At 42.0% G+C, this 13,724-nt stretch overlaps 2 protein-coding genes across 2 annotated transcripts; one reads left to right on the forward strand and one right to left on the reverse strand.

Annotated features, from left to right (window-relative positions):
- The first annotated feature begins 4,513 nt into the window (after positions 1-4,513).
- rbm22 (RNA binding motif protein 22) lies at positions 4,514-9,364 on the forward strand. The gene is made up of 11 exons (XM_042092040.1): positions 4,514-4,643; positions 5,191-5,244; positions 5,348-5,377; positions 5,565-5,697; positions 5,776-5,876; positions 6,107-6,279; positions 6,494-6,694; positions 7,222-7,386; positions 7,661-7,749; positions 7,992-8,123; positions 8,444-9,364. Exons 1-11 carry the CDS (start codon positions 4,590-4,592, stop codon positions 8,590-8,592), a joined length of 1,281 nt encoding a protein of 426 aa, XP_041947974.1. The 5' UTR covers positions 4,514-4,589; the 3' UTR covers positions 8,593-9,364.
- Positions 8,966-13,524, reverse strand: LOC121709026 (myozenin-2). Its single transcript, XM_042092041.1, has 6 exons — positions 13,375-13,524; positions 12,777-12,876; positions 12,024-12,175; positions 11,622-11,784; positions 10,567-10,750; positions 8,966-9,816 (listed from the first exon to the last, which is right to left on the reverse strand). Exons 2-6 carry the CDS (start codon positions 12,850-12,852, stop codon positions 9,633-9,635), a joined length of 759 nt encoding a protein of 252 aa, XP_041947975.1. The 5' UTR covers positions 12,853-12,876; positions 13,375-13,524; the 3' UTR covers positions 8,966-9,632.
- Positions 13,525-13,724: the final 200 nt, after the last annotated feature.

The raw sequence follows: 13,724 nt of genomic DNA on the forward strand, positions 1-13,724 counted from the left end.
TTTTATACCTCTTCTTTTAAAAATTTTCACTAAAATTGAGCATGAACTATACAAAATGGAATTCATTAATGTAACTCATCAATGTAATATCATCAAGAACAGTACAAAAATTGTATAAAGATCAGTCTGTTATCATTTTATATTGAAGTCAGTAGTCATGAGGTTTAAAACCTCTTTTTAAAAACTTTTCATCAAAATTGAACATGAATTTTCAAAATAAATGAACATGAACACATGGTCTCAAAGTGACCCACTGGAGCCTAAGCCTGAACATGAACACATTGGATTTTAGTTCACAACATGTCTTTATATTTCTCGTTCACAAGAGGCTATAGCATCCCACACATCAGTTGCAATGGCCATGTGGCGCAATGTGACATTCTCTGGTGGAGGAATGAGAGCAAGTACGTCACCAAAAGGGTACCAATGAACATCTTCCCTCACAGGCCAGAAAAAACGGTTTGGCCCTGCTTTACTCATGCATCTGACCTGACAATGGGTCTCATTCACTGCTTGAATGATTCCTGGGTAGATCTTGTCATCGTACAACAAGGCACACCATTTCCCCACAACATTTGGGCTATGCCACTGGACTTCTGGTGGGCGATGGATTGGAGCTTGTGTGCTGGCGTCTGTGGGATTGAAGCTGAAACTCTTGGTTTCTTGGCATTCACATTGAAGATTGCCTGAAGCAGAGCACAGGCAGCTGATATCCCGATAGAGAATCTCACCAGGAGAAAGAGTAAGGACTTGGTGAATCATCATTGTTGCAGGTATGGACGGGAGATTAGCTAGCATTGCACTCGCAGCATCCTCCACAGCCTCTTCCTCAATGTAAAACAAAGAAACCTTAGATTCTCCCTCACACAGTGCTCAGTAGGGAGGATGCTGTGGGGATGTCCACTCCTTGGCTGACAAGCCTATCAGCCCTTCTTTTTAGTGAGCCACCCACGCCATCAGGGGCGTAATGAGTTCATGTACCTGTCCTAGAGCATGAGCACACAGAATTTGGTGTGAATCCGTCCACCCGTTCAGAACTTATGGGCCAAACAATAATCGGCCATCTTGAAAGTCAGCCATCTTGAAAGTGTTGGCCTCTAAATGTAATATATTTGTGTGCCAGTCCCAGAGCATGAGCACACCGAATTTGGTGCCAATCTATCCACCCGTTCAAAAGTTATGGGCCAAACAAAAATTGGCCATCTTGAAAGTCCTAGGATGGCTTTGAAATATTTTAGGGTGGCTTGAGCCCCTCTAGAATTGGGCTAATGACGCCCATGATTGCAACTATAATTTCAGTTAAAATGTTTAATTTGAATGTTTTGTCAAAGCAAACTGAAAATATGCAACCCTGTTTATTCTAATGCAACCCTGTTACTCAACTTACAGTAACAGGGTTGCGAGTAACAGGGTTGCAAATCTAGGCTAAGTTGTGGTTTACCCCAGGAACAGATGCTAACTGTAAAATTTAGCTATGTATACAAGATCAAGGACAAACATGGTTATATAAGTATATAAAGTAAATTTTGACTCTACTCAATATTAGTCGTAGGCCTACAATATGAGTAACAGAGTTGCGTTCACTGAGTGACACACGCAACTTGGACAAACATATTTGGAAAAAAACCCTGAAAATTGTTAGAGCGCTTACCTTTGGTCTTGCCATGTGGGCAGAAAATGTCCTTGTGTTGTAACTTCCTTTGTGCCAGTAGACAAATATTTTTAACTCTTTCTCTGCCAGTTAAAATTACTTATGGTAACAGGGTTGCGCGAATGTTGTGGGACACAACTTAATAGCATAAAAACTGTAACATGCAATACAATGTAGATCAAAGAAATTGTTTTCATAAATAAAGGAGATGAATATCAACAATATACAAGAGGAAGTAATTTATTATGAACACCGTGCAGCGAAGCGGCGGTCATATAAGTTTAGTCAGATTTTTTTTTCTTTTTCGCATGCCCAAATTTCCGTCAAGGATTCCCGGGACACTGAAAGACCGGGGTACACGAAACTTGGTGGGCATGTAACCCCACATGGATAGCATGGAACCATCGTTTTTCGTTTGGTTTGATCTGTAGCCCCCTCGCTGGACTGGACCCCCCGAAAGGAGGGTAGGGCAGACACAGTTTTCTGTGAATATCTCGAGAACCGTAGGGTTTAGGAGGACCAATTTTTTTTGTATGTTGATCTCAAGGGGCCATGTCAACCCATTCCATAACCACTCATTTCATGTATAGCGCCACCTAGTTAAACACAAAAAAGTAAAAATGAGGTGTTGTAATCGCAGGTATCTGTGACCTAACATAGTCAAAACTGCACGAAATTGGAAGTGTAGGATCATTATGACACCCTCTGTATGCACGCCAAGTTTTGTGGAATTCCGTTCATGGGGGGCCACACAATAAATTAATTTATGTTACTATACACCAACTGGCCTGTAGGTGGCCGGAGACAGTTTTCAGTAAATATCTCGAGAACCGTAGGGCCTATGAGGTCCACCTTTTTTATGTATGTTGGTCTTAAGGGGGCATGTCAACCCATCCCATTACCACTAATTTCATGTATAGCGCCACCTAGTTAAAAATTAAAAAGCAAAAAATTAGGTGTTTTCATCACAATATCTCTGGCTGACAAGATCAAAACTGCACGAAATTAAAAGTGTAGGATCATTATGACACCCTCCGAATGCATGCCAAGTTTTGTGTACTTTCGTTCATGGGGGGCCTTACAATAAAATAATTTATGTGTACATTTAGTGACGTACACCAACAAGGATTCCCGGGACACTGAAAGACCGGGGTACACAAAACTTGGTGGGCATGTAACCCCACATGGATAGCATGGAACCGTCGTTTTTCGTTTTGATCTGTAGCCCCCCCGCTGGACTGGACCCCCCGAAAGGAGGGTAGGGCAGACACAGTTCTCTGTGAATATCTTGAGAACTGTAGGGCCTAGGATGACCATTTTTTTCCGTATGTTTGCCTCCAGGGGTCATGTTAACCCATTTCATGTGCACACATGTGCACAAACAGATACACACGCACACACATACATTCACAGTAATCATACTTATGACACATACTCACACAGTAGACATATGTACGCATGCATGCACAGGCACATACGCAGGCACACACACAAGCACGCACACACACACACACACCCACACACATAACATAAACATGTACATGCACACATGCACACAATTCAAGAATTTCTCATAATTATGAACAGGCAAGATGGAGGTGGGGTTGTATAAAATGAATTTTACATGTGAAATCTATGAACTAATCATGTTTTGGTACTTGTTGTCTAGCAGATACCAGTGAGAATTGAGTGTGGATAATGCAATTTAGTGAGACAGTTAGAATCATAGGCCTTTCAGCGTGATTTATTTTTGTGGAAAAAATGTGCTGGACTGGGCAGCGGTCATATTTTGTACCGCTCTGCGGTACATCTAGTTTAGAGCTTATTTTAATTGTTAAATTTGGCAAAGGAGTTGGTCACCCAATGTATGGGACAAGAGAAAATGGCCATTTTTTGAGGTGGTCCAAAGGTATTCGGTCTTTTGAATAATATCTAAGGAGCTTATTTTTCCACCAAATTTTACAGTTTGTCTTATAACAAGTACATTATTCACAAAAAATAGTCATTTAGATATTTTGGATATGTACATTTGAGATTTAAGTGGTGGGACAGGAAATGTACCAAAATCCTGGAATGTCCCCTAAGGTAGACAGGCTTTGTGTGTTAAAACTATGAAAACCTGTAAGGTTTGGCTAGTCCGTCACAGCTAACTTCAGCACAGCTTACACGCGCAGAAATTAAAATTCAATATCAGCATCACGAGATTCATTATCGGAAAATCCTGAAAGCGTACCTGATGCAAAGCCAAAACGAGAAAAAAAAAAACTTCATACATCTTTAAATCAATTTGTTGACCTTTGTTTCATTGCTTCTGTTGAGAAACTAGTTCGCCACACACACTGAACTTATCAAGCATTCTTCAGAACGCAGCTGATCAACGCGTCCCGTCTACCCGTCACTTTCAATGAAATCCACTAAACGAAATACACTAGAAGCGGCGGATATTCGGAAAGATGTGAAGCACAAAACCCGTCGTCAATGTCAGCGGCCTGTTATAACAATGGCCTGTGTATACAGAAATATAGCCTACCTCTGACCGACAGACCCCCCCTCTCTAAAAAAAAAACAAAACTCATCGGATCTATACGAATTGTGTGGGTCTCATTTTCAAGTCCAAAAAAACGGAATTCCGTTTTTAAAACGGAAGAATCACACCCCTGAGAAGGTATAAGAGTATGCGGACCGGTACCAGCAGAGACCGTTTCTATTCACAAGCCACCAGGATTATCTTCCTTATAGCTAATCTATCTCTCTTGCCACTTGCCCCCCTATATAATACAGTTAGGAGCTTTTACACACAACTTGTATTTTTGTAGTCAGCCTACTATACAGTCAGCCAGAGAGTTTTTGTTTTTCCAGTATTGATACTCCTGGCTCACCGTCCTTCTCAAACGGATAGGTCGACTACGTCACTTCCTGTTTGTCCATCCCTGGAAAAATGGCGACGTCTCTAGGAGCTAACACATACAACAGGCAAAATTGGGAGGACGCGGTATGCTTTAAATGTCTAGGTTAACTAAAATATGACATAATTTAAGTGATGCTAATGGTCATGTGAATACTGTAATAAGTGTTTATATTAACGGTGACAAACCGATCATTATCCTGAAATGCTGCTATGGCGATGCTGGCTAGCTAACGCTAGCACTTTTGTCTGTTTTCAAAGAATGTAACGTAACGTTATCATCGCTTACGCTTATCATCAGACTGGCTTGTGAATAGGCATGTGGCTTGTAAACGAAGACTCGTTTCAAATCTAATCTAACGTTAGCTCATATGTGAACGAGGGAGCCAACATTTTCATTTTCTATACTGTAAGCTAATGTGTATGTGTCGTATTTATTCTTGCTAGGTACATTTCGGGAGCGTTGATCTTGTGATCTAACGATAACTTAGTTTACGGTAATCTAGGAGCTCAATGCATGAGGAAATACAAATCTCTACAGGAGTGATATAAAACGTTTGTCAAACTTTATTCCAACACGTGCGTTGTCTTTCAAATATGCCTTTGACTTATGAAGTGTTATTTCTCGTTGCAGGATTTTCCAATTCTCTGCCAAACATGTCTAGGAGAGAATCCTTACATTCGCATGGTATGTACCTCACATTAATTTAATGGCTGAATCACCTCTTGTGGTTAAAAGACTGTGGATAATTGTAATGATGAACTTCTTAATGTTTTTCTTTTTTTGTTAGACCAAAGAGAAGTATGGGAAGGAGTGTAAAGTAAGTGCAAGGATGATCGTTAGCCTTAATAATTCAACATGTTAACATTAATAGTTTTCTGTTACACTTAGTGCAGTGTACTTTTTAATTTGGGATTTTGCAATTTACCTCAATGAGTCAATTAATAGTTGCAGGCCTTTTATTCATTAGCTTCACCTCCCTCCCTGTGTATATTTTGCTTCCGTAGATTTGTGCCCGTCCCTTCACTGTGTTTCGCTGGTGCCCTGGTGTGAGAATGCGCTTCAAGAAGACAGAGGTTTGTCAGACTTGCAGCAAAATGAAGAACGTCTGCCAGACCTGCTTGCTTGACCTTGAATATGGTATGATTGTGTCCACTGACCACTGGTCTTTCACAAACAAGTCCTCTCAGGAGTTAAATGTTTGTATTCTTCCTGCAGGTCTGCCCATTCAGGTCCGTGACACAGGTCTTTCGGTCAAAGATGACGTGCCGAAGTCAGATGTGAACAAAGAATACTACACTCAGAATATGGAGAGAGAGGTACATTTCCATCAACCTCACATGAAGTGTGCATGATGTTGTTTAGAATCGCAGATTTATCAATAATCATCATTATTTACCCCTGTATACACCTCATTCCGTTCACTAAACATATACTACTAGTGTGGATTTTACCAAAGTTGGTCTTTTCAGACATAGAATGAGGTACATTCTGGTAGCAAGGTAGATAAATTGCCATCCCCAAGCGCTGAATGATGAATGTCTGACAGATTGCCAACTCTGACGGGACGAGGGCAGTGGGTATGCTTGGTAAGGCTCCGAGTTCCAGTGACATGCTCCTGAAGCTGGCCCGCACCACGCCCTACTACAAGAGGAACAGGCCACACATCTGCTCCTTCTGGGTGAAGGGAGAGTGCAAGAGAGGAGAGGAGTGTCCGTACAGGTGAGGCACGGGTTTGGTTGAAGGGTTCGCCATTTAGGCAGAGCGGTAACATCAACATTGCCAGACACATTTTATAGCTTCAAATAAAATATAATTGCCATTACCTTGGTCATTTTAATGCCAAAACGTGTCTGAAGCCTAATGTTCAGTATTGCAATGTTGACATGTAACCTTGGACTTGAAAGTTGTATCTACTGTTTACCTTTAACCACAGACATGAGAAGCCAACTGATCCAGATGACCCTCTGGCTGACCAGAACATCAAGGACCGTTACTATGGCATCAATGATCCGGTTGCTGACAAACTGTTGAAGAGGGCGTCTTCCATGCCGAGACTGGATACTCCAGACGACAAGTCTATCACCACTCTTTATGTGGGAGGCCTAGGAGACACCATCACTGACTCCGAACTCAGGTGAGATTCTCCATTGTTCTGCCTGAACATCAGCATCTATGGAAATGCGTTTGAATATGAAATCTGGAGGTTTTCCACGACTGCTGTTTTTTAAAAGGATTTGTTGTGTTCCTAATGACTTCCTGTTCATACAATGATCTCCTTAGAAGAACTGCCTCTGTCCCCAAAATCAAATCTCTAGTATTTGTGTTCTCCATTACACTGTATTTGTGTTCTCCATTTACACTGTATTTGTGTTCTCCATTTGTGTTCTCCATTTACACTGTATTTGTGTTCTCCATTTACACTGTATTTGTGTTCTCCATTTACACTGTATTTGTGTTCTCCATTACACTGTATTTGCAGTCTACTTTTCCATTGAATTTCAGCAGTGTACCCGTTCTTGGTTTGTTGTGTTGAAACTGCAGGTTATTTGATGTGGTGAGCCTGACTGCCAGAGAATCTGCAAATTGTTTACACTGAAAGGGTAACATGCTTTTAACCACGTTAAAAGGGCTGTTTCCTACTATGTTCTTTTCTTTTGGCAGGAACCACTTCTATCAGTTTGGGGAGATTCGCACCATCACAGTCGTTCCCAGACAGCAGTGCGCTTTCATCCAGTTTGCTACGCGTGGGGCTGCTGAGTCAGCTGCGGAGAAGTCCTTTAACAAGCTCATCATTCACGGCCGCAGACTCAACGTCAAATGGGGCAGGTGAGGATTGAAAGGCCCTTATTGTCCTTAAGGAGGACATGGTCTGGACTTTGATGGTTTATGAGAAAGTTATTCATGGGAGGCGGTGCTGCAGATGGCCAGTTTTTTTGTGTCATTTAGGATTCCAACAAAAGAGAAAATGTTAAGGAGAGTGTCATATCTGATTTCGCTGTAACAATTCATTTTTTTCAGTGTAACAAAACCATTCTATGGAAGTTAATGTGTGTCTGTCTCTGTCTGTCTGTCTGTCTGTCTGTCTGTCTGTCTGTCCCAGGTCCCAGGGATCTCGAGGAAAGGAGAGAGAAAAAGACGGAGTGTCTGAAAGCGGCATGCGACTGGAACCAGTGCCTGGACTTCCTGGAGGTGAGCAACTCATACGACTATCACCATCAAGAAGAAAAGGCTAGCTGTGCTAACATTAAGTATTTGTGCGGAACATCAATTTAGTTAATCACATAGATTCTAATATAAACTGAATTAGGTTTATGACGTTTATTTTACACTCAGGTTTATGATGTTTATTTTACATCTCAATTTTTTTCTGATTCTTAAAAAAAATACCTATGTATCTCTAAATACTTTTTTGTTTTTTTTAATCCTCGTAGCGTTGCCTCCACCTCCTGTGTCAGAAGAGGAGGGCTCAGCCAATTACTTCAACCTGGGCCCCAGCAGTGCTCCTGTGGTGATGAACATGGGGCTGCCGCCTCCTCCAGGGGTCTCCATGCCCCCACCTCCAGGTCAGACTCCCTCTGCCTGACATTACATGGGGATGAGTGACCGGTGGCAAGGGTAGTGTCATAATGTAGTAATGGGAGGGGTTGGTCAGCTGTCAAAATTGGACGTACTTCAATAGAAACTTCTTTGAGAACTGAAGGGGACACAGAGTAGAGGAAATTTCCCAATTCATTAATTAAAATGTCCTAATATTAAAACAATAATAATTTGATGTATGTTGACTTTGCAAAACAAGCTTTTGCGAAGATTTAAATCACTTATATTTCAGGGTGTGTATTTAATTACCCAGTAGTAATCTATATCCCTGTGCTCTGTTTTGTAGGCTTTGGTCCTCCAATGTTCCCCTCTATGGATGGCATGGGCCCTCCTATGCCCCCTCCCATGCAAATGAGGCTCCCAGGTCAGGTCCACTACCCTTCCCAGGATCCTCAGCGCATGGGTGCCCATGCTGCTCGCCACGGAGGCACCTAGGGATGGAACTTAAAAAACACTGCTGTGAACTGTGGCAAAAAAGACAACCTTTTTATATATATATATATAATGTCATCAGGTTGGTCCTATTCCAGTCGGCAATGTCTTTTTTTTAATTTCTTTTATCAAAGCAGTGAATCCTTGGTACCCATCAGAGAAGCAGGCTCAATTTCAAATTCATCAAATGTATATGCCTCACTAATGTTTTTTTTTTTGCTTGTCTTATTTCTCTGTATTTTTGGATATGACCATAAACCAATTCCTCATTCGTATGATTCCTTTTGCCATGATGTGATAAGTGTTTTTTCCACTGTGAGGCTTGTCTGACTGCGGGAGAGGGGGAAGTATGTGAATGTATATGTAACAAAGAGAATTCAGATGACTCATGCTTTTTATTTCTACACATTACATCCAGACAACTTTTCCACTTTAAATTCAGCCTGCTATGAACCTGAGACCTTCTGGAGGTTGCGTGTTCAACGTGATGTGTACATTTGGCCTGACTCTGTGCATAACTAGGGTGTAGTAACTATTATTCTCCACAAGGTGGAGACGTTGTCACTCTAATGTACAATTTCAAAGTCTGAACTGTTACAGAATGGAAGAAGAGGACTCAGCCGTCACTGCCAGTCCAATTGTAGTGTGTGTGTCGTCCTATTTGGACCAATCCAACCCGTTTTGTGATATTTCCATTCATCTGTGTATTGTTTCCAACAATTTTGTAATGTGATAATGTAACATTTATTAAACCCTTTCATTTTATGATTTATCATCGAATAGTGATATGCATTTTCCTTCAAATGAGAAAAAAAAAGTAGTATTTTCTCCACAAAACCCTGTTAGTTCAGATCCTGCTAGAGCTGCTCTTTAAGGTCAGTTTTACATTCAGCATTCAGGTAGAAGCTTTAAATCAGCTGCCGTGTTGCCTGTTGTAATCCTCTTCTATGCTCATTAAGCCAGTGCAGTCAGTCAAGTCACTGGACACGGGGCACAGCCGCCCAGCTCAGCCCAGTCCAGCTCCCCCAGTCTTCACTGCATCCTCAGAGGTCCTCAGACTCGGGGGTGTACTGTCTGACCCATCCCTGGGGCCTGCGGTTGAAGTTGGGCCGGTGGCACATCCGCTCCCAGGTCATATTTGACTCTGTGTAGGCCTGATTGAGTTCGAACCCTGGCAAAGGGAATGTTCTCACACTCCCTGCCGTCCCTCCAAAAGGCGTCGGAGCCCTGAGTGAAACAAACAGAACGCATTTCCTGTTTATGGTTAAACAGACAAAAAGCATTTCCTGTTTGCTATCTCACTGATACTAATAGGTCACATTAGGTGTGTGTTTATTGATTGCAAACCTAACTCTCAAGCATATGTCAAAAAAAGCTCAATACATGTGGGTTGAGAACGCAGATTAGGCTACAAATTCTGGTTCCTTTACAACAAAGTTGTTACCATCTCAGTCCCTGTGTTTGGAACATTCATAGTCATTCACTACAATACATAGTGCACTACAAAGTGATTAATTGCCTTGTTGCTCTTTTTAAAGTGCACTATGTAGTTATGGAGTGGACCCAGAGAGTCCCCAACACAGAGAGGAACAAAAAATCTCTTCTGATTCTGGTGAGTAGGCCACAATGTCAGGTCAGGTGCAGCCAATACATGGAAGGAATCAAACCAATTTTGTGAGAACTGACCAAGTATTAGATGTTGACTTTTAGCCAAGCAATACAATTTTATGGCTTCCTGCTAAATATACTGCTCGCCTTGCAATAGTGTCATCTTACAATCCATGCTGTGCCTAATTTGAGCATGTTGTGAAGAGACTTGGGTTTCACTATTCAGGCCATAGACTTCTCCAAAGGATGGCAGGCACAACAACAACAGCTTGCCGTTAACCCTCGGGGCCAAATGTCTGCATGCCCGTCCGGCCAGAGCGCTTCCTCAGCAGGACGCGGGCTTGTCTGGCCCGTGGGAGATGTGCTGACCTGTTGAAGCATTTGTAGTTGGCCGGGGTGAGCTTGGCTGGCAGCTCGGGGAGGTTGGCGCTGATGGACGCCACCACAGTGTCGCCGCCCCGCTTCTCCTCATTCCACGGTGAGCTGTAGGACTTGGGGATGATGGTGACGTTGAATCTCTCGTGGGGTACCTCTGTCAGCGGCCCAGAGTAACCTTACAGAGATCAAACGAGTAAAGGGGAGAACCCTCTGATATTTAAAATGAGCAGGCTCTCTTCTCTCACCTCTCTGCCAAGTTGAAATTGTTAGTCACTTTGGAATCTGGATTCCACTTGTAGCTGCTAAAATGGAACTTTGAATATAGAGGTAACTTTGTATTTTACGCTTACATATATTCATTTAGCAGACGATTTTATCCAAAGCGACATACATATGTCAATTATATTACGAGGGCCAATGTCCCCAGAATAACTTAAGGTTAAAGCTGCATTTGGCAAGATTTTTTTTATCATATTCACTGAAACCGACACTATGCTCCGACAGAACAACATAAATCAGCCGGTTTTAGAAAAAAAAAACACACTTCTACCTCCACCTAGAGCCTGTTATTTGTTTTGCAAAAATCCACAGCTCCCGGTTCTTCTGGTCCAATCAGAGCAGGGCTGTGTGAGATCTGACTGTCAATCACAGTCTGGTGCACACACACTGGCGAGCACAACTCGATGAGAGGGTGCTCGGTGGTAGTGGGGGAGGGGCATGAGAGTTGTAAACATTCAACATTCAAAGTCCTCTCAATCTGTCAGACTTGCCAACTGCAGCTTTAAGTGCCTTGCTCAAGGGTACAACGGTAGAAGGCCAGATTCAGGAATTGAACCCACAGCTTTTCAGGCTACTGCATGCTATACCACTGCCCTATTTTACCACTCGTAATAGAATGACTTTGAATGGAGCTAATCATGAATTATTAAAATATTTATCGGAATATTTAAATATTTAGATATTAAATATTTAATATTTGATTTGGGCAACATGAACTTCACAATTGTGTCAGGAGACTGCTGCGGAACCACAGAGAGCGTATTCACCTGGAGCAAGAACATCAGGGTTCCCCTTCCTGGCCACAGTTTGTTTCAGTGTGCTCACCAGACAGTTCTTCCCAGGCTGGCTGATGCCCACCTGACTGCCACTGGAGTTCTTGTCTTCAGGCCCTTTATTGCCCCCAGGCCCTTTATTGCCCTCGGTGTCATCCTGCTCATGGGGAGAACCAGTAGTGGACAGGTCAGTATTGCCCTATATGCCTGTTTTCCTATAAACAATCTGCAGACATCTGTTCCACAGGGTCCTAGAGCTCTTCACTTAAAAGTGGGTTTCTCTGAGCTGCTGTTTCGATGTTGACATGAAATACAAGTCTGTAGGGCTTAGACTTTGCATACTGTGCCTTCTAAATATAAAAATAGCAGAATGATACAAGAGTGAAATACTCCTACACAAGTCTGTGTGTTTGCGTTTTCCAGGGTGAACCTTTCAACTCGCTTCAGTCGCTCGTGAAACATCTTGGAGCCTCTGTTCGACAACAGTTTCAGTTCCTCCATCATTACGTCTCGAGGAATGCTCATCTTCTTCCCCAAGTTAAAATGATCTGTAGCACACACACACACACACACACACACACACACACACACTCACACTCACACTCACACACACACACACACACACACACAAACAAAACAATGAGGAAGGCATCCAAGGTTATGACACGTCATAGAGATAATTGATTTATTGCCATATTTTTCACTGACATGTACTATGAGGACAATCTGCAATTAATCATGGCCGGGCTCTGTAAACATGAGTATTCGGTAGCTTAATTAAATTTGACGCGGGTATTCAGACTGCCTGCTGCCTGTGCTGTGAGGTCATCTCCTCTTTGACTGGGGCTAAGAGCTCTGCCCAGTCAGGCATTTGTGAGTCATGGCTCAGTATGCCCCCCCCCCCCCCGGGATATGACATATGACATATGACATTACTGAGCTCCTTTCTGCACTTTCTGTTCTGCTCACACGTAACCTTTGCTCCATTGCTATTGAACATTTGGAATTTCCATTGTTGAATTTGAATTGTTGAATCATTGTCAAGCTAAAGACTAATAGCAATCCAAACTGACGTTTATTATATAAGATTAACATGAAATGTAGCCTTTTATGAGCTTTGACCATGTAGATTTGAGTGTAGTGCCATACCTCCTTCTATTTCTGCGCTGGCGTCCAAAATGTTTTGTCTCCTCTGCTTCTCCATGTCGGGATAAGGAACCGGCATTTTGGCTTTTGTTTTTAGTTCACTCTTCAGGCATATGCAACAATAATTAATTTAGAAGAATTACTGCTGTGTTCCCACTGTGTGAGCTACTATCATTGCATGTCATTACATGAAAATAATAATAATAATAATAATAATAATAATAAGCTTTATTTCTATAGCACCTTTCATACACAGAACACAGCTCAAAGTGCTTTACATTTGGAGCATTTAACACAATAATAGAGAGAAAAGAAAGGAGAAAAAATACAAACAAACAAGCAAATCAGTAAATAAAACATCAGAGATTTAGAATTATGTAAAAATGAGAAAGCCATCTTTACTAATGGAAAATACCCTATTTCGATTCAAACTGAGATCAGTAATAAGTCGTCAGTCAAGAAATATAAATATATTCAAGATTTATCTTGGCAGACAAAAGAATATTCTATGAGAATCATATGAACTGATTAGACTGCCATTACAATTACATGCATGCATTCAGCAATACTGCCAAAAATCCACAGATGTATTTGCACATACCTGTGAGTTAGAGGATTGTATCCTTGTGATGACTGATGTGTTGCTTGCTGCAGTCCAGTGGCTTCTGCCTGGGGGAGAATGTGAGCTGACAGAGCTAAGCGTGGCTGGAGTTAAATGGTTAGATCACTGGCTTAATTTAGCCAGTGGTGTGCTAAAGGCTAATGGTCAGGAGATTATCACAGTAGCCCCTCCGCATCCTGGTCAGTAAAAACCTGATCCAGGGGCCAGAACAGAGAGATGGCACGTAGTAAACCACAGATGCATCCTTAAGGCCTGACTCATGCCTAAATCTAGGGCACCAAGGAACATGGAGGTGTACCCAAGCAATTGCTGTTTTCTTTTCCCCAATT

The sequence above is a fragment of the Alosa sapidissima genome, chromosome 5 (assembly GCF_018492685.1).
Source record: "Alosa sapidissima isolate fAloSap1 chromosome 5, fAloSap1.pri, whole genome shotgun sequence".
Lineage (NCBI taxonomy): Eukaryota > Metazoa > Chordata > Actinopteri > Clupeiformes > Clupeidae > Alosa > Alosa sapidissima.